General features: G+C 41.6%; 1 protein-coding gene across 1 annotated transcript; it reads left to right on the top strand.

Annotated features, from left to right (window-relative positions):
• Positions 1 to 985: 985 nt before the first annotated feature.
• Positions 986 to 27,471, top strand: Rad21 (RAD21 cohesin complex component). The gene is made up of 14 exons (XM_004850200.4): positions 986 to 1,202; positions 9,035 to 9,209; positions 13,231 to 13,360; positions 14,601 to 14,700; positions 16,538 to 16,644; positions 17,425 to 17,631; positions 18,044 to 18,169; positions 18,505 to 18,627; positions 19,905 to 20,128; positions 21,107 to 21,272; positions 21,992 to 22,140; positions 23,439 to 23,588; positions 24,967 to 25,050; positions 25,798 to 27,471. The coding sequence occupies exons 2-14, from the start codon at positions 9,066 to 9,068 to the stop codon at positions 25,987 to 25,989; spliced, it is 1,902 nt and encodes a 633-aa protein (XP_004850257.1). The 5' UTR covers positions 986 to 1,202; positions 9,035 to 9,065; the 3' UTR covers positions 25,990 to 27,471.

The raw sequence follows: 27,471 nt of genomic DNA, 5'->3' as shown, positions 1-27,471 counted from the left end.
TCGGTGATTATCTCAAATCATACAAATTACCAGCTGAGTATTAAGAAGAGGAAAGCAGATCGTTTTCAAATAAAGGAAGACTGAATCTCTCATTCAAACCCACCCGGTCATAGGTCCAGTTCAACAAATTCACAATTCCGAAAGCAGACAATTACAAGTACAATCACTGGCTAAGTATTTCCAGGAAGGAGGAGACAGTCCGCAGTTAACTCCTGCAATAAGAAACTTGACGTTTCAGTACAAGGAGGCCAATGGTTCTGTTGACAGGATGGGATGTTGAGCAAGAACAGAACATTCATCTGTTCAAAAGAACCCAACCCGGAATACTTCGGGGACTGGGGTTGCAGTGTGTGCAGAAAGCCTAGAAAATCCCCGCATGGGAAGGCGGGCCAAGGGTTGGCAGCTGTGTGAATTGAGTCTACACTCAGAAACCAGGCAGTGCGATGATTTCTCCATCCATACCCGCTCTTCATGGTACAAATAAACACTTGTAAAAAGTCTTACGACTCCTCCCCAAATGATCCCCAAACTGCGGGAGAGCAGGGATTACCTCCCTTGTGCTTAGTATCAAATCCTAGGGCCTTGCTAGCATGTCCTATGGGAGACAGAAGACCCTATAAGCACAGGTTGAATGCATAAGGTTTCTGTGTATCCTTTGTCGCTATAAACTCCGTTACATGAATTTTTTTGTTAGTCGCACACAAAACTGCGCTACGACAGCTCTCTGGAATAAGCGCAAAATTCAGTTTGACCCCGACACCGTACTGGGAAGTACTGCGCGTGCGCTGTTTGCCAGGTCCGCAACTCTCCAAGACCCTCTCGCCCAAGAATCGCCTCTGCGCCTGCGCACTTCGCGACTTCCCAGCCAGGGGGCGGGTTCCAACGGAAAGGAAATGGTCATTGCGCGTGCGTCGCTCCTTCTGCGGCGCAGGTTGGCTGCGCAGGCGCACAGGGACCGTTTTGACCGTAAACATCCTGCCGATTTGAACCGAGGATTTGGGCGGCAGGAAGAGCCGCGGTGTAACGGCCGCCATCTTGTTTGTTTGAGTGAATCGGAAAGGAGGCGGCGGCCGTGGCGGCGGCGGGAGCGGCTCCGAAGTTCCACCTCTCCAGGGCGCCCCCCTCTCCCCGCCCCCTCCCCCGACCCTTTTCCCCTCCCCGGGCCACCCAGCGGCCCTGCTCCCCGCGGAGCGGAGCGCCAGGTAAGCGCTTGGCCGCCCTCCGCCAGCGTCCCGTCCGCGCCGCGCGGGGTCGGGCCGGGGCCGGAGGACGAGGCGGGGCGGCCCGCCGACCCCGGGGTCGCCCGCCCAGGCAGCCCTCGCCGGGGACCGCGGGGAACGGCGGGCTCGGGCCGGGGACCGCGGGGCCGGGGTCGGCGGAGGAGCGGACCGGGGGCCTGGTGGGCGACCCCGCGGGGCAGGACGGCCGAGGGGCCTGGGCGGGCGGCGGGGTCGCGCTCTCCCCGCTTTGCGAGGCGTCCGGTAAGCTCGCGGGTGCAGCGCTGAGAAGCGGACCGAGGCGTGGAGACGCGAGCCAGCGTCTGCTCCCAGGAGAGCAGATAGCTCCCCGTCAACTTTTTGTCTGAACTTTTCAAAACGATCGGGGACGTCCCGTGTGGTGCCTGCGCTGTGGTGCTGCGGCAGCCTTCCTCCTGGGCGCGGAACCCTCGGCGGGCCCGGTCCTGCGCCTGACGCCCCGGGTGCTGCCAGCGCCGGCCACCGCCTTCGCGGTGGAAAGAAGGAAGCGCTCGCTGGGGCTGCTTTGGCCCCGGAGCTGTCGGCCGTCGTGAGTGTTGCAGAGCGCGTTGCTGTTGGGAAGGGTTTCTGGGAGAGGCTTGAGTTACGGATTCTCCGTACGAGCGCTAGTTCGTATTGATTCTGTATGCACTGTGTAGAGTAATTGCTGCTTTTCAGGAAAAAAAAAATCCCTGTAGGTTTGTTTGTTTTTTAAAATCAGAATAAACGCCAGTGAGCTATGTGAGCCTGCAAAATTGTGGAGACTGGCTGAAGTTTCCTAAGTTGTAGAATCATTGAATACCTTTGTTTAGTGTTGGATGCAACTGATTGTGGAGGAAAGGCATTAATGAGGACGCTTGCCTTTTCCAGTGATTAAATTACTTGTATAGTTGAAGTGACAGCGGTACATAACCAATGGACATAGAACTTTTTGTACACAAGTCAGTTACTTGGTAGAGTACAACTTACCTTTTTGTGTTTATAAAGGCAATATGTTAATACACTGTAGAATAAAGTCTTAGGGTAGTATATGGTTATTCTTCAAGTTGAGAACTCTTATGAATTCTTTTCTAGCATAACATACAGATCCTAAGAAATCTTACGCGTTGATAATTGAGGAAACTTTCAAATTCTTGTTCTGTTGTCATGTTATTGGGAATGATCATGCTGGCTAGTTAACATTTTGCTGCAAAATGTTTTTCAAAGTTACTGTCTGCATCTACTGTGGCACTGTGTTGGGTGTCCTGTTAATTTTCATAACCCTTTTTGTGGATATCCCCACTTTATAGGTGAGAAAGCTAAGACTCAGATGTTAAATAACCATGGACCATTACAAAACAAGTATGGAGCGAGCTGAATTTGAATTTAAGAGTGTTTGATTATTAAAAAACAAAACAAAAAACCTTGGTCTTACACGCAGAGCTGGAAATGGCTTCTTTCCTTTCCTTCATCCAGCAGTCCCCAAAAGGGACAGCTGCATTCTTCCCTGGATTAGGTACTGATGTTGTCTAAAGTTGGTAAATTACCAAGGACCATCCTTCATGTTTTTATGGGAGGAAGTGAACTACATAGAGGTTAAGTAGCTTAACTTGTTAGTTAGTTGCAAAGCCATATTGTGTCTTGACTACCAATGTGGTAGTTTCGACTTTGAATAGATGATACATGTATGTGCCCAAGTTAAAAAAAAAAAAAAAAAACTGACCAAACAGTACAGAGGGAGGATAGGCCTCACTTTGCCTGCAGGTCCACTTTCCAGAGGTAGTGTAATGCTGTCACCATTTTCTATCTGCCGCACAATGTGGAATGCTTATGGTAGTGTTGGCCCTTCATATCAGCGGGTTCCACATAGGTGGAGTCCACCAACCATGGATCATAAAGTACAGCCACACATCATTTTAACAAGCTGCACAGATGCTGAGGGAGGGGTGGTCACCTGTTGAAGGTTTGTGATAACCCTGTGATGAGTAAGTCTATAGGCACCATTTTCCCAATCCTCAGATTATCATTAGCAGTTTTTAGCGCCAAAGTATATTTTAAAGTATATACATTGTTTTCTTAAACATATGATATTGCATACTTTATAGGCTACAGCGTTCTGCAAACGTGACTTTTCTAAGTACTGGGAATCCAGAAAATTCGTGTGACTCGCTTTATTGTAGTGGTCTGGAATCAAACCTGCAGTGTCTTTGAGATAGACATGTATTTAATAAAAATTAAGAGGCTCGCAGTCCCTTGGTATCCCGCAGGATTGCTTCCAGGGTACCCCCAGCCCCAAGGGTACCAAAGTCTGTGGGCACTCAAGTCTTGTAGGAAATGGTATAGTCTTTACATACAACCGACATGTGTGTTCCGGTATACTTCATCTTCTCTGTATTGCTTAGAATACTTAATACAATGTAAATCCTTTGTAAATGTTGTCATGCTGTATTAGGGAATGACGACAGGGAGAAACGTCTGCCATTGTTCAGCCTGGCATAGTGACTCATGCCTGTCACCCAGCAGTCTGGGAGGCCGAGGCAGGAGGATCACAAGTTCATGCCCAGCTTGGGCAACATAGTAACAATGAGAGCTTGTCTCAAAAATATTTTTAAGTGAGCGGGGGATGTGTAGCTCATTGGGAAAGTCCTAGGTTCAGTTCCCAGTACTGCCCCCTTAAAAAAACCTTTTTTTCCCATTTACAGTTGGTTGAATCTGAGGATGTGAAACCTGAATTTATTGAACTCAGGCTGTACATATTTAGGGACAATAAGAGCTCACCCACCACCCCCCATGCACTATTCTAAGCCTACCCTGAGATTTTTCATATTAGTACAGATTTTATATCATTATTTAAGGTTGTTGCATTCCCTTGTTTGGGTATACTAATTTTCTTTTTTTTTTTGGTACCAGGAATCGAACTTGAGTCCTTGCACCACTGAGCTAAATCCCCGGCCCGGGGTATACTAACTTTCAAATCACTTCTTGATGATCAGATAGGTTTTTCTAGTGTTGGGGCTGTGTAGATGTTTGGGTAGACTCTGAAATTCACACTCACTTGAATTAAGTACCAGCGACATGTACCTCATACTCATCTTTGTCCTATTTTTTCCTGCTGTAAAATGGGCCAGTATTTACCACACAGGACAGTCGGATACATGACACACATGCTGTGCTTAGTAAGTTCTCTTGGCGGGGGGCCGCGGCATATATATCCTCCAAGAATATCTTGCACACTGATTAATGGAAGTGCAGCTCTGTCCAGAAAGTATGTGTGTGAGACTTTAAGATCTTGCCGTGTTGTCCCTCATAGAGGCTGAACTGGTTTACACAGCTGCTGTTCTAATACATCAGTGAGCTGTATACGCACTGAGGAAACTTCAGCTCCAGTTTGGCCTCGGTTCTTCAAACTAATCAAAGAAATTGCTTTTATTTGGGGTTTTATTTTTTCCTTTGCTTTACTGAATGTGTCCTAAAATGTTAGTCTCTCACATCACATTTAATTTTTTTTTTTTTAGAATCAACAAAAAAACATTGCTTGCTGCTTTAAAAAAAAAAATTGATTCCAAAATCGTGGAATTGCTAAGGTCTGCTTTGGTATCAAATGTAGGTTTTCTACTAATGTTTTTGTCAAGGATTACCAAAATTTAGAATCTTTTAAACTTACAGAGATTAACCAGCTTTCTTTTAAGGATTGATAGAATTCAGTATTACCAAGAAAAAAATTGGTGTAAAAGGGCAATAATGATTACTTTTTCTCTTTATTTAGATATAAGCCAATAGTTGATCCACTGCTGCGCCTTTGGCTTTCTTTAATGATCAGGGAGATTTCCTCTGGCTGATTATTTCCCAGATTGATTTTAGCACAATTCTGCTTTCCCTACTCCTCATTCCCCCCAGTCCCTGCCAACAAGGCATCTGTTTAGGAATCTCTGCCTCTGCATAGCTGGGATATTTTAGGAATAATGCTCTGACCAGCAGCTAAAGTGTTGGCTATAAGCTGCTGACACCTGTTGAAAAGTGCCAGAAATTTTAGTTTTTAAAACCTCTAGAATTTTTTACATATGTCAGTTATGAGATCGCTTGGTGTGTATCCCATGTACTTACTCATTAAGCACATACTTATTAATTGTCATGTGGCAAACAGTATTTTAGAAGTTTTATGTTTATTTGGAACTGTGTTACTTCCATAGAGAAACTTGGATCTTTAATGTATGACAGTGTCTTATGTTTCTAAGAACAGACTTCCATATTGGACTTACATAAAATTCTCTAGGTTTTGTTAATAACCCTGTAGGCGCAGCTTAAGTTTGACTTTCATGGGCTTTTTAAGATGAGGTGGAAGCACTGATTTGAGCATAGGAGTCTCTCTGATTACGAGGAGCACATTCCCTAGTTTAGTATGCCTTAGTTCTGAACTGAGATTTGGAAGGAAGGTTACACTGTTAGCCACTTGATGAACCCTTTCCACCTAGCCCCTCGTCCTTTGGAAAAAAATTTTCCAATTATGACATTAATGCTTTCCTGGGAGCATTCGTTCAGAAAAATGCGAATTTCAGACCCCTTTGTCAGCAAGTGATGGGAAGTGGGAAGTAAGGCACACCTGACTGCACTACTTATCCACCTCACCCACCCTCTTCCTTGGTATGTTTAACTGAAATACTTTCTCTACATCGCTGGAAAGGATGGACACATTTGTAATGAAAATACAATAAGCAAATTCCCTTTAAAATGTACAGTTCTCCTTCATGTCAAAATATGAGAATTATAGAATTATTGTGGGTTTTTTAAAAAAACTAATATAAAAGAGATCTTACATACCCACCAGCAGTGTAAGACTAGATTCCACTTTTCTGTGTCCTCTTGAGCATTTGATGTTGCTGCTTGTTTATTCTAGCTTCTGTAGTGTGTGGTGGTAACCCTTTAAGCTAAATTTATATTTTAGTAAGTTTGCATTTTCTTAGTGGTTTAGTGGTAGTGCTTATTTGCCATAGATATGTCCTCTTCATTTCTCTTGCTTGTTTTCAAATTGGATATTTTACTTATTTTTTTTTGAAGTCAGAATTATATTTATTTTACATTGATAGAAACCATAAAAAGCATTTATATTGTCCCACATTACAGCACAACATTTCAATGGAATATTTCTTGCTATAAATAAGATCTTACTGACTTGTATAACTGAAATAAGTCCACAGTTCTTCAAGGTAAAACAGAATGACATAGTAAATGATTGTTTAAAAATTTTAAATCCAGATAAACATATGGCTTCATTATAAACATCCTATGTAGTCCATTACCAGATTATTTCCACGACCAATTAGCACCGTAAAGATGCATTCTTAACATTGTTGTGGTAAGTTGAAATACAGCAGAAAATTAACATAGTTCAGAAATATTAAGCATGTATTTTTGCTACATCTTAAACTGTATGGTAACTTCCATATTTATAGGGTTCTGATTAACCTTTATTACCCCAAAATTTATTTTCAAATAATTTTTTACTATTAACCTGGAGATTTTGACTATTTAATATCAAATTGGATATTTTAAATTCTTGAGTCTTGAAAGTTCTTGACATAATCTAGATCCAAGTTTTAATCAGATAATACAGTCTGTGACTATCTTTTCCTAGTCTATTCCTTGTCTTCATTGTCTTGGGATTTTTTTGTAGAACAAGTTATTCGTTTGATGAAAGCCAGTTTAGTGAGTACTTTTCTGTATAGTGTTTATGGTGTTGTGTATAAAATATTCTTGACCAAGATTTAAGCACCAAAGATGTTTCTCTAAAAGTTTTACAGTTTCACAGTGGAGTCTGTTCTCATTTGAATCACTTTGGGGTGGGGGGTACAGGGGATCAAACTCCTCAGGACCTTGTGCTTTCGAGGCAGGCGATGGAAGCAGAATCACATTTTATATAACCGGAGAGATTGCGGTCACGTTTCTGTTTGGGTTTCATGGCAGTGGTGGTGGTGGTTTGTGTATGCTCTTGTTTTGCCCATGGATGAGCCACTCCTGCACCATTGGCTGAGGAATCTGTCATTCTTCCTTTGAATTGCTTGTGCATGGTCTCTGCCTGGGTTCTGTTTTGTCCCATTGACCAGTGTGTCTCTTCCTACCCGTACCACGGTGTTGACTGTTGTAGCTATCTAAATCTTGAAATAGGTGGGCTAATTTTTCCCGTTTTATTTTTCATCTTTACAATAACTTTTCTAGCTCCTTTGCCAGTCCATACAAATTTTAGAATAATCTTTTCTGTAGTTGTGAAATCTCACTAAGATTTTGGTAGTCTTGTTAAAGTTTCATGAAAGCTAAATACACACTTAACCATATTACGTAGCAGTTATAGGTCAGGACATCTGCCTTAGAGAAACTAAATGTTCACCATAAGTCTGTGTATAATATTTTTAACAGCTTTAGTGGTAGTAGACCAAAACTAAACAACCAAATAGCCTTTAGTAGGTGGATGGCAAATTGTGGTATATTTTTCATGCACAAAATGCTGCTCAGCAGTAAGAAGGACCATACTGTTGTTGGATAAATACAACAAGATGAATGGAGCTCAAATATTTTGCTGAGACCCAAAAGTCACGTAGTATATGATTCCATATTCCCAAAATGAGACATGTAGACAACAGTGTAGGTTGCCAAGGCTTAGGAACAGTGGGGAGCAGGGGCTGGGTGTGGCGCTTTTATCTGTGTCTCATCTAAGTGGACATCACACGGATCTACACTAGCGGTACAGTGGTGTGGAGTTAGCGTGCACAGGGACCCAAGCCAGTGCTTAGGGATCACACTCTGGTGGCTGTGCACCATGTCACCAGTGGGGCGAATGCGGGCAAGGGACTTCTCCACTGTTTCCACACCTACCTGTCGCTATAATTATTTCAAAATTGAGTAGTTAAATTTCAAGGGTTTTTTGTGTATTACAGGTGTGCTTTATTTCTACAAAAGCGAGAATTAATATTATAGTTATGGACATATTAAAAAAAGATAGAAATTCATTTGGCAAGAAGTTTTTCTTTGAAGAAGGCAAGTTAATATAAAGAAAACATCAATTTGCACTAATAATTTACTCTGTCAGATTGAAGTTTTCAGGCTGCATGTCATTATAAATACACTAGCTTGTTGAAAGAAAAATAATTATCAGTAACATGCTGGTAGGTCTGTGTAGACACCTGCTTTTCAAGGGCTTGGATTAAGAAAACAATATACATGATAGTTTTGAGCCTCGGTTTTTTTAAACTACATACCCACCTGTAAAATGGGACAAACACACCCACTCAGCTGCACTTGATGCACTAAGGATTGCTTACCATGATCTTGTTACAAAGTAACAATTACTGTACAAAGCATATAGCTATGAACCTCAGTTTTTAATGGAATTCTAAAAGGGGATTTCCACACTGATAGCTGTGCCCGAGTATCTTTCCTCATAGACATTTTCTCTTGCTGGGAAAGGCATCTTCTCTAGTGTTTAGTCAGTAGGGAGACTCTTCCGCCCCCAGTAATCAGGATAGAAATGGAATTAATGCTTAATGAAACTTCAAAAAGAGTAAGTTTTCTCTTGACCAATTTTAAGGTAAGAGGTCATTAAAGTAATTTGAAACTTCTGTCCCTTTTCCCTTTAGCTTTTGGAATTTTGGGATCTTTTTCTTTCCCTCAAAATTAAAACACTAGGATGTTTTATATAATGCAAATATCTTTGAGTCTTTTATATTTGTTCTATTTAAAGTAAGAAACTTGTGTTTTCAGATTTCTAAAATGTCTTAATAATGCTTCAGTTCTCATATAGTACTTATGTTAACTCTTTCTCTCCTCAGGTTTCCTCTTGTTTTGTAGTCAACAAGAACAATGTTCTACGCACATTTTGTCCTCAGTAAAAGAGGGCCCCTGGCCAAAATTTGGCTGGCGGCCCATTGGGATAAGAAGCTAACCAAAGCCCATGTGTTTGAATGTAACTTAGAGAGCAGCGTGGAGAGTATCATCTCACCAAAGGTACGTTTGGTTTGGTGTTGGTAATGTTACCTACTTTGTTTACTCATACGTGAAATAGAACTTACAGAACAACTCTTATAGGTAGTCATCTGTTGATATATAGTGGAGGCAAGGAAAATCTGTGGGTTTTCCAGTTTTCTTTTATTATTTTGTCTTTATCACCTTTAGGTAGGTTTTGATATGTCACAGTTTGATATTTTCTTTAAAAATTCTGTAAGTGTGCAGCTATTTTTCATTTGCCTGTTTTAATGGCAAGTAAACAATGTATAACATTATCCAAATATTTTATAATTAACCTTCTAGGAGTTTTTACACTTAAGTGTAAGTGTTCCTGATTGAGGAATTTACAAACTATATATATTGGAAGTGGGAGATTCATTAGGTTTCAGGTCCAGATCTAGCTGTCTTCATCTGCCTAGCAAGTCTGTTCACACCACTTGCTTCCCCTCAGGCTCGCAGCCTCCCTGTACTGCCCGCCTGCCACAGGATGTGGTGCTCGGTGCCCTTCCAAGGAGGCCTCTCCTGCCACATTCTCGCTCCCTTACTGAATTACTTCTGAATTCCACTGCGGGGGTGGAAGCCTTGAGGAGCCCTTGTTGACTTGTAAGAATGTTTTGAAGCAGTGGTTTCTACACATGTATTTCACAAATAGTATGACTGTAAGGCAGTATAGAATTTTTGCTTTGCCAAGAAAAAAAACTTTAAAGCACATGAGATGTAATTGTCATCTACTATTATAATGTAGCATTTTATTGAAAACAAACATGTTGACATGAAAAATGTATACAGGGCTAATCTGAAAGGAAAAGACCTTACATATATTCCTGTCTGTATTTTAAATGCTTTTCCTGTACCGGTAAAGCTCTACACATGCATGTACCACCTGTCCTGTAGTGAAAATGCTCCAGCTCACAGCTGTGGGGACCAGCATTGGGAAATACTGTCTTAGATTTGCCACTTTAGACAGTGTTGGCATAAGGTATTAAAGATTCTTTATTGTTGGAAAAATCAAAGAATCTCAAAAGAATAAGGCAGGGGATGTAGTAGAGACTGATTCCAAAAGGTATTGTATATTACTAAGTCAGCCAATCTGAAAAGCCTTTGTATGGTATCATTCCAGCTGTGGGACACTCGGAGAAGACAAAACTGTGGAGATAGTAAAAAGATGAAGGGCTAGGGAGAGAAGGACGTGTGAATAGAAAGAGCACAGAAGTTTTCTTTTAGGGCAGTAGCTATTCTGCCTTTTACTGTGGTTTATGCAAATCGTTATATATTTGATATTAGTGCAAACTAACAGGATGTACAAAACCAAGAGTGAATCGTAATGTGAACTGGACTTTGGGTAATAATAATGGCAGTATAAATTTGTCTTATGGTAAATGTGCCACTGTGATGAGGGTATAGACAGCAGGGAAGGTCTGCATGTGTGGAGGCGGGCAGTGTATGCCAAGTGTCCACCTCTCAGTTTTGCCAGGAACCTAATACTGCTCTAAAAAAGTCTTTTTCGATGCTGATGCTAGAGCTGTGGACAGAACTTTTCTTGAATGCGGTCTTAACAACAAATCAACATAATGCAGTTTTATGTAAATATACATGTGAAAATGTTTACGTATGTGTACACATGACAAAATACACGTACATAAAACATACACACGGAAAAGCCTACAAGGTATGTAAAAATATTATTAAAGATTTATGTAATGGAGGGACTACAGGTTGCCTCTTCTGAAAATAACCATTTAGTAAACACTTCTGGTTCCATCCTACAGTCTTTCCTTAAGATGGATGTTTAGAAATATAATTGGTAAGCTAAGTGGCACTCTTCTTTTTAAGATTCCTTTTCTGCATTAATAACTTGCTCTCTGGTGAGACTGGCATTTGGCACTACTGGTCATTTGTATGAGAATGTGGTGTTGCTTTAATAGGTTATGCTCCTTGAGCTCAGTAAATAGCGAGGGGAGAAATTGCACTGGGGGTTGATGTGTGTAGCTAATTCTTAGCATCCTTTAGCAAATCATTGGGAGTGACTTGTCTCGAAAGGCTGCCATTTTCCTTGTGTGCATGTGCACAATGCTCCAGGTGATGTGAGCTGATCTTGTACATAAGGGCGGCACAAACAACCACAGAGCACTCAGTTCAGGAATAATGTAAAAGACAGTATGTGTGCAAGAGTGAATAAATAACTCCCTTTACAGTTTTTAGAACATTTCTTTTTTTTTTTTTGGTACCAAGGATCAAACTCTGGACCTTGCCACCTGCAAGGCAGGCGGCGGAACCATGAGCTAAATCCCTGGCCCTTTAAAACATTTCTAAGTGGGTTTTTGTTTGATTGATCTTTTTATCGCAATAGGATGTAAGGATATTTCCACAGAGTCCGCTGCCGTGGATGTTTCTAATGTTTGCTTTGCAGTGTGGTTCTCCTGAGGAAATGTTGGTTTAGGGTCTGGAGCAAGTGTCAGACTTGTGGCTTGGGTGCCCCTAAAGCTTGCATGGCCTCCCTGCCCTGTTGACCTTCGGAAGAGCCTCCGTCACACCCTTGCAGCACTTCCCCGGGGTAGCCCTGGTCTTTCTTAGAGTCACTGCCTCCGCTTGTGCTCCTCGGCCTGCACGCACTGACACCACACCTCATTCTGCCTTCTCTGAGCCAGGCTGGTCCAGAGAAAGCTTTTGTCCACACATCACTTTTTGGAAGTTGCTAATTCTAGACAAGGTAACGACAGGGACAGGCAGAACTGTCCTCCTTCCTTCGGTGACACTTCAGTCAGTGATGAGACAAGAGAGGAGTAGATTCTGCTTTTCCAGTCGGAGCCATATTTTGCTTGGAAGTTAGTTTTTGTCAGGTTTATCACCTTCCTGTCCTAGGTTTAATCACAGATGAGTTACAGTTTTAGATACCTGAAAATTTATAGCAGTAAACTATAATTTATGCTGTGATTTTCAAGAAATGACCATAAGTACCCAGTTTAAGACTTGTAATTAGGGTTGTTGGTGTGCCGTGGAGTACACGTATTAAGAGTAATGTATTAATCAGTGCACATTTTAAGCAGATGATTAACAATTTTGTTGCCTTAGGATTTGGTGAGTTTTATGGCTTGATTTGGAAAACTATCTTGGGAAGTTTGAGCTCATAATGTCTTATCTCTCCATAAACTTTCCTTATAGCTTGAGGGATTTTGAATACTGCTCTTTAGATTGAGTGCTTACTTATCTCCTTTTCTGAACATTGTTCTCACACTATACACGTTAGCATTGATCAAGATCTTTCTTGAAATTTAAAAAAAAAACAAAACAGTAAGTTGTGTTTTTTCTAATGAAAAAAGATGGATGTTGCTATCCTTTGCATTACTGTTTTTTTTCAGTCAAGTAATAGAAACATAATGAAAAGAGGTTTGAGCAGCATTGTTGCTGGGAAGATTGGAAACAGGAAGATCTAGGGTAGTTGGTTCCCAGCTCAGGGTTCCAGTTTGTGGGCTGATTGTCCGGACTTCCAGTATCACGGTTACAGGATGACCGTAAGCATCTCGGACACTGCCCTTGCAAAGCAGGAAAGGGGTGAGGAAAACATTCTTTCTCAGAAAGTCACTGGCGTACTTTACCCTTATTTCTCAGTTGATTGACGTGTACTACATGCCTGCTCAATAGCATTAGCAGAGAAGAATGAGACCCTCTTCCTTCCAGGGTAGGGGCGTTTGCTTCTGAAAGAACACCAGAGTTGAGGATAGTCAGCAGGGAGCAGGGCCTGGTTCCCATCAGGTCTCCACACTGTGGAGTGATTTTAGTTCCTGTTTCATAGCTACCTTTGTGGCTATTAATTCCCGAATTACTACCATCCAGTCTGTTTTGAGAGGGGAATACTTAGGGAATTTATAGGTCAAAAAATATGGGTGATTGTGAGGTAAGGAAAATAAATGATAAAAGGTATAAAAAGGAAGTTAAAAACTCCATATAAAATAGCACAGAAATGCAAGCTTTGAGATGTAGTTCCTCTAAAACTGTAAAATTATTAATGTTTTATTTCTAGGTGAAGATGGCTCTGCGAACCTCAGGACATCTCTTACTGGGGGTAGTGCGAATCTATCACCGGAAAGCCAAGTACCTTCTCGCAGACTGTAATGAAGCATTCATTAAGATAAAGATGGCCTTTCGGCCAGGTATTGTATTTTTTTCTTTGCTTTTAAAAATTTTTTGTTTTTGGTGTTTGGCACATTTTATTAGAAAACTGTTAAAAACATAGTCCAGCTCAGAAATACTGCTTTTTTGGTTTTGTCTTGTTTTGTTTTGTTTTGTTTGGTACTGGGGATCGAACTCGGGACCTTGCACTTGCGAGGCAGGGGACTGAACCATTGAGCTAAATCCCCGACCTCTCAGAATATTGTTTTATTTCCTTAACAGTGCAAGGAACCCTTCAGAGATGGAACAAGACACTTGGAGAGGCAGGAGTTCTAGGGAAGCCTGCTTAAATCTCTCTTACCTGTGGAATAACAGTTTTTTACCTTTTTCTTTCCAGAAACTTATATAGAAGTGAGTCATCAGAGGTTGAGATGTAGACATCTACTTATAGATCAAAAGACAGTTTTAAGATTTTAATTTTTCCTAAATAATTTTAATGCACTTTTAAAATCAAATTCACTTTTAATATATTGGGATGTTTATCTGAATTCACGTATTGTTATGTTAATTTTTAAGGATTGACGAAATTTTATGTAAAATCTAAATGTATGAGATTCCTCATACAATAGTTTCTATTGAAGTTATATTCTAGTACTTCAGTTTTAGTACACGAACAGTAAAATGTGTGAGATCTAAGATTTTATTTAAAAGTAAAATATTTAGGCAAAGTCTGACATTTGAATGATTTCTAACATATGGCCCCTAAATGCATTTTCTTTAAGTAACATGATTTTTGTTTTTGTCTTTTAAAGTAATGGATATGTATTATGGTTAGCTTGAAATATATATCCTTTTCTTTTTCCCTCTCTACTTATACCCCTGTTATTTTATTTTAAATTTTTATCATGAAGATTTTTCCTTGTAGCTAAAATTGAGTCCCTGCTCTCCCCAAAATAACCAGCTTGTTTGCAGGTCATTCCTTTTCCCCTCAAAAAATTTTGTGTTTAATTAGAAAACCGTTACTGATACTTATTTGTTGATAAATCCTTTTAAAGATTTATCAGCTTAATGCATAATTAGTGTTTGGGCTTTTTTATTTGAAGTAGGTGGTGTGGCTTATAATAGAAAAACATGTACTTCTTGTTCCAAGGTGCTTTGCATGTGTTGTGTTATCACTTGGCCTAGAATACAACCTTGGGAAATTATTCCCATTTTACCATCTCATCCCTAGAGAAATCTGTGACCATCAGGCCTTCTTTGAGCAAAACATTTCTTTTCCAGGTGTTGTTGACCTGCCTGAGGAAAATCGAGAAGCAGCCTATAATGCCATCACATTACCTGAAGAATTTCATGACTTTGATCAGCCACTGCCAGACTTAGAGTACGTCTTCTCAGTGCCTGTCTCCCTCTCCCTCTCCCTCTCCCTCTCCCCTCTCTTGCTCCCTCCCTCCCCCACCCAGCTTGGTGTACACAGCCTATTACTGATTTCCAAGTACACAGTTTTTATATTGAGGTAACTCTAGCTGAAATGCATATTATGCTTTTATTTGGGGTAAAACATATAATCTAGAAAGTTTTTCTTCTATAAGAAAATTGGATGTCAATTTGTAACAGCTAAGATTATGAGAATTCGATTATTTTTTATATTTTTTCAGAGGTGTGTGTTACAGTTACCTGCTAGCAGTCTTTTTGGCCAGGCTGTACTTAGAGCCTATTTTTTTTGTTTGTTTTTAATAAATATAACTTTTTGTGAAGAGCAGGAAAATTTCGCTGTCAGGACACACACTTCAGAGAAGAAAGTCGTACATACAGATGCTGTTACGGCAGCCCTGCGGTGTGTTATTTCCCTCTTCCTCAGCCCTTAGAGTCCAGCTGCTGTCCCATGGGGAACTCTACATGGCCTGCAGCACAGTTGACAGCCAAGAAGTCTCTGGACCCAGCCCCACTCTGATTTTGGAGATGATCTGTGACTTTAGAATAAATGTTTCACCTGTTTGCCTATTTTGCGTTAGTATTGGACACTAGTTGTTTTACTTTTTTTCTCTCCTTATACCCATCATTTTACTTTAAATTATTTTATGACAGTTTTTAAATGTAGCTAAAAGCAAAGAGATTATTATAAACCTCAAGTATTAGTTTATTTATCAATATACTTCCAGATTTTTTGTTTTGTTTTTTATTTGGTTTTGTGGGGCACGGGTGTTTGGTTGGTTGGTTGGGTTTCTTTTGAGACAGAGTCTTGTTACGTGGTTCAGGCCAGTCTTGAACTCACTATGTAGCCCAGGCTAGCCTCAAACTCTCAGCAATCCTCTTGCCTCAGCCTCCTGAGTCCTGGGATTACAGAACTGTGCCATCATGCTCAGCAGTGCCAGTTTAATTTTATCTGTGTTTTTCCAGCTTACCTCCCACCCTCTCTAAATTATTTTAAATTAACTGATCATTTCATCTGCAGTAATTCACTATTGTCTCTACCGAGTTAAGAGATTTTTTAAAACAAACCCATAATAATATCACACGTTAGAAATACCAGTAATTTCTTAGTGTGATATTCCGTCAGCATTTAAATGTCCCTAGTTGTAGTTGGCATGTGGACATTTTTGTTCTCTCTCTCTCTCTCTCTCTCTGTCTCATCTTATCTATCTCTGCATTTATTTTCCCTTCATTTTGGGACTGCACAAAGCGTACAGACTGCATTGAGTAGCTATGCCCCATCCACGAGTGCTGTATCTCGCGATTCTTTGCCATTTATATCCCAAGCAAACTTGATCGTTTGTTTTGAAGAATTTATGTTCTAGATTGCTGTTTAACATTGCATATTTTTATTTAATATTCTTTAAACTGTATAATAGGTGATTACTGTATTTGTTCATAGGTAGCGAATCTGGGTCTCAGAGAAATCGGGCAGCTTCAGAGTTCACTCAGCCTGTGAACTGCCAGGTCCTAATGGAAACCCAGACTTTCCTCATTTCTGTTCCCTCTACAGTTCATACCGTACTCTACTCTGTTAGTGATTTCAGCACATTTTGTTGCTGATTCTTTATGGTTTTCACATTATAAGTACACAATAACTTCCAAATTATTCTTGGAAAGTTTTGAAATTTAAATATGAAGCTTCTAAAACTGGGTTGTAAGTATAGAAAGAATTAGGGTATTTTTCCCTTCATAAATACATTCTAGTTTGGACTTGAAACTCAAATGTGTTTGAACTGCATTTACAGTGACATCGATGTAGCCCAGCAGTTCAGCCTGAACCAGAGTAGAGTGGAAGAGATAACCATGAGAGAAGAGGTTGGGAACATCAGCATCCTGCAGGAAAATGACTTTGGTGAGAGAAGCGAACTGCGAGCCATTAGTTACCATATAATTATGTGTCGCCGCTAGCAGCTTTTACATTTTTTTAAATTCTTTTGTTGGTACATTTTAGGTGTACAATACGTTTATTTATCATTGGGTGCTTATACCTGTACATGATGTATCTTGGTTCTTATTTTTTCCCCATTACCTGTGCGCCCTTCACCCCCTCCTCCCTTCCCTTTTTACATTTTTATACTTACATATTACATTCTTATGACAGAAGGACTTTAAAATTTAATTTGTTTTTTCAAGAAAAGAATTTGCCTTGCTATCAATATAGCGTCATTTCCTTTAATGGACCAAATGAGTTGATTTTTTTGTCTCTGCTTCCCATACACAGTGGTAGAACCTATACTTTGATCTGTATGAAAAGTCAGCATTAAAATAATGTTTACTTTTAAACTAAGCATTTGGAATGATTACTTGTATTTGCATAGCCACTGTTCCAAGCCTTGGATGTTCAAAACTGATAGTATCTTTTCTGACGAAAACACATTGTGACAAAGTTAAAACCAATGAATATTAATGTAACCAAACATTGCATATTTATGTTTACCTAACATCTTTAGGATAACCTACATTTAGATCAAAGTCTGATTTTGTTGGGCATGCCCCAGAGTTGCAAAGTTTAAAAAGATAAATAAGCAAATGGGACATCATTGTAATACAGCATTAGCTGTTGTCTTTTTTTTTTTTTTAACAGTGGTATTTCTCACCTTTCTCAACTGATGGCTTCCTGTAATTTGTTCAGGTGACTTTGGAATGGATGATCGTGAGATCATGAGAGAAGGCAGTGCTTTTGAGGATGATGACATGTTAGTCAGCACTAGTGCATCTAACCTCCTCCTGGAACCTGAACAGAGCACCAGCAATCTGAATGAGAAAATCAACCATTTAGAGTACGAAGACCAATATAAGGATGATAACTTCGGAGAGGGAAATGATGGTGGAATATTAGGTAGGTCTCCAGATGTCGGATGTGAATTCTTTATTCAGTTGTGGATGTTCTTTTGCTAATTGTTTGTCTTGAGCACCTGTCTAGGTACATATTGTGAACTGCAATCAGTAAGCTCAGTTTTCTATAAAACTAACCTGAAAGTGTTAAAAGCAAACCTAATTTTTATGAAGATGCTCTTACTTTTTTTAAGCTGCTGTTTGTTATCTGTATTAATATATTTTTAGATACATGAACTAGAAAATATGTGATGAATGCCATAATTTTCCACATACTGTCACATAAAACTTATATAAACTACCTTGATCAGAAACAGATCCAAATTGAATACAGGTTTAAATTAAATCTACTTTTAACATAATTGCTACTCTTTTGGTATTTCCCTCTCAGATGTTAATGGCCTCTTCTATTCCAGACGACAAGCTCATTAGTAACAATGATGGCGGCATCTTTGACGACCCCCCTGCGCTGTCCGAGGCCGGCGTGATGCTGCCGGAACAGCCTGCACACGAGGACATGGATGAGGATGACAATGTGTCAAGTGAGCACTTGACCTCCAGTGGTTGGGATGACTTAGGGCATCCGGAAAGATACCTCAGAGAGCAGGCTCCGGGCAGAGGTTCTGCCTTTCAGAGACCTATAAATACCCTCAAGTGCAGTGCATGTGGTGCTTACTGCTTCTGAATCTCTCTTTAACCCTGTGCCCTCCCTTTTTTGTGCATTTGAGTTCAGCATTGGAGGAGCTACCTCATTCATAGAAACATTTTTTCTTAGTACCAGTGGGATTTCTTTGGGTTTCAGAGAGGGGTTTCTTTTTCCATTTGTAGGATATACATCGTATACCTAAGCCTGTTGTGTCTGTGTTTGTTTTTGTAGTGGGTGGACCTGATAGTCCTGATTCAGTGGATCCCGTTGAGCCAATGCCAACTATGACTGATCAAACAACACTTGTTCCGAATGAGGAAGAAGCATTTGCTTTGGAACCTATTGATATAACTGGTAAGCTGACCTTTAGATTATACATTCTGTAGAACACAAGGTTCTGGTTCTGGTTTTCGGCTGCCCACTGATCTGTTGCTCTCATTAGAGATAACTAAGCTGCTTTCTCCTTCATTACAGACATCTATTATAGAATCTTTATTCTGTCTACATAGAACTGGAATGATTTGTAGAGTATCTCCAGGTTGCTGTGAAAGGATAGAACAAGCTCTGTCAGTGTGTTACTTAGCATTTTGAGCTTCCCAAGATATTTGCAGCTCACGTGTAACGATAAGAAAGCATTACAGGTTTTCACAATAAGTTCGACTATTCAGTTATCATTTAATACTTGTAAATTCTGTAAATTTGGGCTGCAATCTGGAAAATCTAAAAATAGTCTTTCAGAAAAAAATAACTAAGTATCAAAGATTCTAAGCTAAGTAATTTTTCTTTTAGTGCTTATTAAACATTACAAAACATATTTAATGGATGGGCTGCCTGTAAGTAAAAAGCAATTTGCAGTATAGAACTCAGAATGTGGGACAAACTGCTGGCGGCTTGCAGAGACAGCAGGGTCGAGGTTGCGAGAGCTTGCACTCCAGAGAAGCAGGGAGAGGACGCCAAGGTGGGAGATCGTCAACTGCTGCACCTTTTTAACCTCATTTTTTTAAACTTCATGCATGTTTTTTATATAAAAACTTACTAAGCATCTGACAGAATAGGATCCTGAGCAATTTATTTAATCCCATGAGCTTCTCAAAAAAAATCAGCATAGTGCTGTCCGCTTTGCAAGGTTGTAAGGATTAGAAACAACTAGAAAAAGTGGAGAGGAGGGAGTTTCAGGTCTGGGATTGGACTCAGGCTTATTTTACTTTATGAAGCAGGTTACCTGTCTGCCACATAGGAGCCATGACTTGCCCGTTGAATGTAATAGTATTTACAGCCATCCATATGCTGAGTTTTTATGACCTCCTATATGTGCTTGACCCTATTTCAGATTGTTAAAATGAAGGCTCAAGTAAGGTGAGGTTAGCTTTTCATAGTCACACAGCTAGTAAGTATCAGAACCCAGTACTCAGGCCCACCTCTGACTCAGGTATGATATGTCCCCTGCAGCATAAACCTCACGAGCTAAAATGCACCTCCCCCCATTCAGCACACTTGTGTGGGAGACCAGGTGCGTGCCAGCCTGTGTTCTGTGCAGTGCTTGTCAGCCGGGTGAACAGTAAGCCTAGGTCCAGTGGAACTTCGTTTGCTGCTGCCTCCCAGAGAAGTGACCTTATTTTTTTTTATTCTAGTCAAAGAAACAAAAGCCAAGAGGAAGAGGAAACTGATAGTTGACAGTGTCAAAGAGTTGGACAGCAAGACTATTAGAGCCCAGCTTAGTGACTACTCTGATATTGTCACCACGTTGGACCTGGCACCTCCCACCAAGAAGTTGATGATGTGGAAAGAGACAGGAGGAGTAGAGAAACTGTTCTCTTTACCTGCTCAGCCTCTGTGGAATAACAGACTACTGAAGGTGAAAAATTTTATGCCACCGACATTCGTAGTAATAGTCCTCTTTTACCTTCCTCTAAGAAACTTTTCTCTGTAACATTACCTCGATGTGCACTGGGCTTCGAGTCTTCACTCACCAGACACTGCCTGCGTGAAACATGAGGCAGTTCTGCTGCTCCACAGCGCCAGGCTCTGGCTTCCTGAGAATTTCTGTCCCGCATAGCCTGTTTTCTGTCTGCACTGGATCCAGGGTGTTTCACATTGAGGGTCAGAGCCACCCGGTGAGTGAGCAGTGAGGAAGGTGCTGCGCAGGGGGACGTGTGCCAGGCCCGAGCGAGCCTACTGACTTCACTGCAACCTCTTTCTGAAGAACTCCTAGCAGCGAGGCTGTGAAGAAGCAACTTTTAATTAGCAGCACTGTCACGTAATTTTGAAACAGATTCTTTAAAAAGTTTATTCTTTGATCTGGTGGACTAGTTTGTTAGAATTTTTTCCTAAGGAAGTAGTACTTCAAAGTATGGGAAAAGCCCCTTCTGTGACGATGATTACATTGTTGTTAAACAGTTAAAACATGAGAAGCGCAGCATAGTAAGGAGAGTGGAGCAGTGGGGCATGTGTGAGGCATTCTGTCTCACACAGGACTGTTCCGTGGCCATTAGAAACGACGACTCAGCGCACTTAGTAAGGTGAACCATCGGACGGACAGTAAGCGAGAGAAGAGAGAGCACCTTGTGAAACGTTCTGGTAGTAAAGCAGTTCAATTGAGGTTTCAGTTTATGACTGTTAAGCCTTGGACAAAGAAATGAAAATCTCGAGTAGAAATGATAGATGAAAAATTATTTTCAGCTTTTCTAGAATTGCTACATGATTTGAAAACTTGTATTTGAAATTATTCCAAGGTGGAATTAAGTGTGCGTGATACCATGTTAAGTAGAAATGTCAGTGGGGGGTTTTCACGTAGTGGGGTTTATTTTCACATCAGTGTATTTTTCTTTAACAGCTCTTTACACGCTGTCTCACACCACTTGTACCAGAAGACCTCAGGAAGAGGAGGAAGGGAGGCGAGGCAGACAACCTGGATGAGTTCCTCAAGGAATTTGAAAACCCAGAGGTCCCCAGAGAGGACCAGCCGCAGCCACAGCCGCAGCAGCAGCGTGACGTTATCGGTCTGTATGGTCGGGGTAGTTCTTGGGAGGAGGGATAAATAAATGTCTGACTTAAAACTTACTTCATTGCCAAAGTAAAAGAAATGGGGAGTGAAGGGTGGGCTCCAGTCTGCGGGCACGGGGGGGGGGGGTGGCGGGGGGCTTGGGTCTGATAGCTGAGGCAGATACAGGGCTTTGTCCCGGGCGAGGTTCACGGTGACCTCAGCAGGCCCGCCCAGGCCGGGTGCTGGTGGCATCCAGGACCCGTCTAAGCAGCCGGCGCACCCAGGAGGTGAGCAGTGGGCGGGCAGGCCTCTGGGTGTGTATTACAGCTCCTCTGAGCTCTGCTTTCCAGCAGATCGGAGGTGCATTACACTGTCCTACATGTCCGGGCCATGTGACACATGTGGGTTGTGTGCTCCTTATGCGTATCCCATCCAAATCCGTTAGCGCACACACCCTGTCTGTGGAAAAGTTGTCTTCCCCCAAACCGGGCCTGGTCCTTGGTGCCAGAAATGTTGGGGACGCTGTGCTGGAGGCTCGTCCTGCTGTTACGCTGTGCAGCTCTCTCCCTGGCTGTCTCCTGTTGCAAGGTGAATCGTCTTTGTAGAGCTAAAACTGTTGGTCGTCTTCACTCGAGGAAGCAGCTCAGCTTATGTCTTAGTGTGCAACTTTTAAAGGTAAAGAGCCCTAAAGTAACAGGACTGTGTGACCCGAGTCTTCCACGCGGTCAATTGCAGACGAGCCCATTTTGGAGGAGCCAAGCCGCCTCCAGGAGTCTGTGATGGAGACCAGCAGGTCCAACATAGATGAGTCAGCCATGCCGCCGCCGCCGCCGCAGGGAGTGAAGCGCAAGGCTGAACAGGTCGACCCGGAGCCTGTGATCCCTGTAAGTAAGCTCCGCGTTGGTCAGTAGCAAGATGGTTCTGAGGGAGGGGCCCCTCTGAAGTGGCTTGCTTTACGCACAAAATGGCAAGGAAGGTCCAGAAGAATGACAGCTGAAGATGGGAATGCGGTCCCGGGTGGCGGGGGGGGGGGGGGGCGTGCTGGGGCCCTGCAGCGTCCACCGCACTCTGCTTGAGCAGTCTGGCTGCAGTGATCCAAGCGAGCAGAGCCCTTGGCTCTGAACTTGGTTTCGGTTCACTCTTTAGCAACCATTCCTGTGTGTCTCCAGTACGAGGCAGTTTTAGGGCTGCTTATTGTAACCAGCGTAGAATTTTCAAGTAGCTGAAACAGAACAATGTCCAGCAGTATCTTATCTAGCTGCTCCATTTATACTTGGGCTACCATTGCATTTGGCTCGGTTAAGAAAAGTTCTTTCCAATTGTAAATCTATGGAATAAACTTGAGGAAAGGGGACTCTTGGTAGCCATAGGCTCTTGGTTTGGCCTCCACGGAGAGCTACTGGTAGAATACTCTACCAGTTTCAAGGACCATTTCTCTGCCCTCTGGTGGTAAGGAGTTGTCCGTAATGCATTTGTCTGTGAGCTCAGGAATAGGACCAGGTAATGGGTAGGTGGCTCTAATGCCACTCTCCTCCTGGTAATTCTTTGATTGAGAGTTTGTTTTTTGATATGTGTTCAGCTATTTTATATTAAGCCTGAAAGGAAGGAAACACAGGAGGCAGGCTCAGAAAAAATTATCTCATTATTTGCTGCTATAAAAGTTTGAGAGTCAGAGCTTGATTTTAAGATGCATTAGGGGCTGGGGATTTAGTGGTTCTGCAGCCTGCCTCCCAAGCACAAGGGCCTGAGTTCGATCCCTGGTACACACATAAAAAAAAGATACATTATAATAACTTTAAGACAATTCTATAAGATGATAGTAGACTGTACTCAGCTAATGGATTGTATTTTTTTGTTTCTAAAATGCTCGTGAAATAAGTTTTATTTTTTATTTTACAGCTTGTAGTTTTTCTTATTTTACAGACTAAGTATTTGGTACCTAAAAAATATAAAAATTAAAGTCTTATGTTTTAGGATACTGGTTAGTTTTTTCTTGAAAGCTACTTTAATGTCACTTTACAGTTGAAAAAAAAAAACTACTGTAACCGTATTTTTGGTTGTGGGAAAACATGGAGGCATAACCCTCATGTTCCCCCATCTAGAAAATTTAGCCCCTGTCTTCATGTGTTTAGAAGAAGCTGCCTTTAATGTGCACACCTTAGGTTGCTCTGTTGCTCTTCAGCCTCAACAGGTAGAGCAGATGGAGATACCACCTGTGGAGCTTCCCCCAGAAGAGCCCCCAAATATCTGTCAGCTCATACCAGAGTTAGAACTTCTGCCCGAAAAGGAGAAGGAGAAAGAAAAGGAGAAAGAGGACGATGAAGAGGAAGAGGTAAGGAAGCTGTAAATAGATACCTTGATGAATACATTCCTGTTCCAAATTCAGCAAAAGTCTTCACGTTTTACTTTTAATATTGGACTGAATTAATTGATATTAGACCTCAGTGAAAGATGTTCAAATAAGATCTAAATTCTTAATGGCATGAGTCATCATTAAGTACGTCAGACTTAATGCGGCGCTGCATTCACGGGCTCCTTTGTGCCTTTGAAGACATAGAGCTGCCCTTGTACTGAGTGCTTGCTTGGCTTCTGACTTGCTATAGCGGCTGTTTAGTATCTGTGGCCAGTGCTCAGTGCCCACTGCGATCATCGTCAGCCTCTACTCTAGCGTCTTCTCTGTCCGTGGCCCAGAAGTCAAGTAACTGAACAGTTCCCACTTGTCTGGACTTCGGTTGTAGTTTGATGAGACCACGGTCGGGCATACTGGACTAAGCAGTCTGTGGGAGTGTCAGAATGGCTCATCTAAGAGCGGAGGTGTATAGAAATGGGTCTCCTTTCCTCGGGTACGTTTTAGTTATTCAGGGTCCTTTTAATTTCTCACAGCATCAGCCACAGAGGTTAGTGCTTTCTTTTCATGTGAATAGTGCATTATTTTAAAGCCAGATTTAACATCACAGCTCCTCCAGCCTGAGTGCTGTTGTGTGCCCTCGTCTCGGTATCAAATCGGTATTTAAAATCATGCTTTCTGTTGTGTGCGAAGCTACTGGCCCCTGCTATTTGGAATGTGGTTCGTAGTTCTGGCGTAGCTGGGGAACAGAGCAGCACTTGCCCCATACCACTTCCAGGCTCACAGTCATTCCGGCAGCAGGTCGAAGTAGAACCCATTGCGGGTGATAGCCCATTTCTTTGAATACACTGTAGAGTCCGCTGCTGTTTACTCAGCTTATCAGCAGGCTCCTTGGTGCTTACCAGTCGGGGATGAGACTGTCCCAGAATGTAAGCACTGAGAGAATCATACTGCACACAAGTAGATACATCTAGTTGAGATAAACATGATGCTTAAGGCCATCGTTGATTCATGTCATTGCATCAGTTCATTAGCAAAGGAACCAGTGACCAAAAGTTTGATGAGCCGCAACAGTCCCTTGGCTACTCTGTAGGCCACGCACCCAGGGAGCGGTGCAGGACTTTACTGGGGGAGCCGGTCCCCGGGACAGCGCGTTCCTTTGTCACTGAAGAAGGACAAACTTCAAAATCCATACTAGTCGCCGTGTGACTTTATTTATTTTTTTATTTTTTGTAAGCATCAGCAAGAACAGTTTTCTATTAGATTACACGGTCTGAATTAATTGAGAGCTTTCAAGTGATACAAATTATTTTGCTTTGCAACAAAGCAGTTGTAACAGCTTTTGGGGGTCATTTTCATTCAGGAAGAAGATGCTTCGGGGGGTGATCAGGATCAAGAAGAAAGGAGATGGAACAAACGGACTCAGCAGATGCTTCATGGTCTTCAGGTACGCGAGTGAATCTTAGAGAAAAGGCTTCATCAGACCCTGTTGGCATTGGTCCCTCAAAAGTTATGTGTTACAGCAGGCAAACAGGCCTTTATGAAACTTTCCAAAACTACATCATTTTAAAAATATTCCAATTGAATACGTAGACTGTCAGGCCAAGAGCATCCAGAATACTTTACCATGGTTTTCCTGAAAAGCAAACCCTTTCAGGAAAGTGATATCTCAGGTGATACCTCAGGGCAGTCCTTTGTCTGTTTTCATCGTCTTATTTTAGGGTGAGCAAAGGGTGACTCGTTGAGTTTGTTGAATCATTGTGTAGCATCAGCTGCCGCCTGTCCCTGAGCCTCCGTGTACCAGGTATAGACATCTCGGCATCTGAAATACCAAGCAAGTTGCTGTCTGTTTCCGAAAATACTAGATTGATTCAAAGTTTTAAGTATTTGACACTTAGTTTTTTTCACTTTAAAACTAGTAGTATAAGTGCTAGACTTTACTCTTGTATCTGACGTGGCCATGTTGGAGCAACTTTGCTTGTCTCTTGGATTTGCTTTGCTTTTGGACGGACTGTGATGCACTTTGGCCCTTTGCCTTCTTGGTTAACCTGACAGTAGCTCGTACAGCATTCAAAAGGTCCAGTCCCAGTTCTGACAGGACATACAATACCTGGTTTTTCCAGCACCAGATTGGCGCCCTTTATACTTTCTTGTGGGAATTGCTTCAATTCATTCTTTTTTGGTTTTATTTCAGCGAGCTCTTGCCAAAACTGGAGCTGAATCTATCAGTTTGCTTGAGTTATGTCGAAACACAAACAGAAAGCAGGCTGCGGCGAAGTTCTACAGCTTCTTGGTTCTTAAAAAGCAGCAGGCTATCGAGCTGACGCAGGAAGAACCCTACAGTGACATCATCGCCACCCCTGGCCCGAGGTTCCACATCATTTGAGGAGCTGGAGGCGAGAGCTAGTGTTCCTCACTAGCGCGTACAGCTTGCCCCGTGCGTCGGGCACCAGAGAAACCCTTTGAGAAAATTTAGATTTTTGTCTGTACAAAACCGCTGCCTTTTCTTTCATTTTTTCAAGTGTTTTTAATTCGTGGATTTCACCTTTAAGGGAAATTGCTTGTATGGGTTGTGTTTGTGTTGCGATGGAGAAAACAGCACCCCGAGGACCCGGAAGCTTATTTTTACCAGTTCAGAACAGATGTGTGCAATATTGGTGCATGTAACGACGTTGGATAACTGTCGAAAGTCGGGATTTTTAGTTCTCTGTTACTGCGTCAAAAGGTAACCTGTCTGGGAACATGCCTGGCAGTGTTACTGGGAACTGGTGTGTCTTTGGCAGGAAAAGTGTCTTCCCGTCAGTGCACTAGCAGCCTGGCTCATCTCTGTACACAGGGACAGCGCCTGACGCCAGAGTCACCCTGCGGGGTTTAAAGTGTGACCCCCCCCCCCCTTGTGACTGAGCCCCTTGGCCACACAGACAGGACTGGCCTGGCCTGGCCTGAAGCCCTCTGTCTTAGAAGTGAACGCATTCCATTGCGTCTGTATGATGAACTTTGCTGTCCTGACCTTTGTTGTTTTAGTGCAGCTCCAAAATGACCAGAAATAGACTTGTTAAAGGGGAATAACTTAAAAACATACCTAACTTTCCAGGAGCAATAAATGAGCGTTTTCAGATCATGAAGATAGAAATCCTTCTGCCGACCAAGAGGGCAGACTGGTGGGACATGACACATCAAGCTGGCTTAACCTTAAGCAGATAGTGCTGTAAAAACTAATGGCTTCTCTGATATTTATTATAAATGTTAGTACTGATCTCTTTTCCAATGCTGCACACTCCTGTGTTTGGAACTTTATTTTAATAACTTTGCAACTGAAATCCTATATCTGGTTTCCTGTAATTTAAATGAAGATAAACACATCCAAATAAAGGCTTTATTATTAACAGACCAGATAGCACCAGAAATTATGTGACTGTCAGTGATTATCATAACGTCTTAACTTTTTAGGGCAAAATTACACTGAAAGTTCTGGCTAAAGTGTTGGCACTTTTGTGGGGAAAAAAATCACTTTTGAAACTCAGACTTCAGTGTATACCCAGTAATTTAAAATTATGTGAAATGTTTTAAATTTGAGAACTCATAATTACTGTTTTAACGATTCAGATTTTGAGACTGGTCTAATTGTATAAAATTGCTATTACAGTTTTATTTTCAATATGATGTGCCTGTAAACCATGGTCCTCCCCCCTTTGTAAAAAGACATTGTAGATAATTGAATGTTTGATTACAGAAAGGTCATTAGTTTCTCGTTACACATTTTGTTAGTCTGGTTTTGTTGCTTATCAGGTTTAATATTGTTCTTGAAAATAGTTGATGCTATGTTATGTATAACTTTTCTAATAAAAGTTGTGTTATAATCTGTTAA

Source organism: Heterocephalus glaber, unplaced genomic scaffold (genome assembly GCF_053883595.1).
Source record: "Heterocephalus glaber isolate CG9 unplaced genomic scaffold, H.glaber_assembly_v1.0 deba00001555, whole genome shotgun sequence".
Classification (NCBI taxonomy): Eukaryota; Metazoa; Chordata; class Mammalia; order Rodentia; family Bathyergidae; genus Heterocephalus; species Heterocephalus glaber.
The sequence above is the reverse complement of the archived record's forward strand: the minus strand, read 5'-3'. Positions and strand labels throughout refer to the sequence as shown.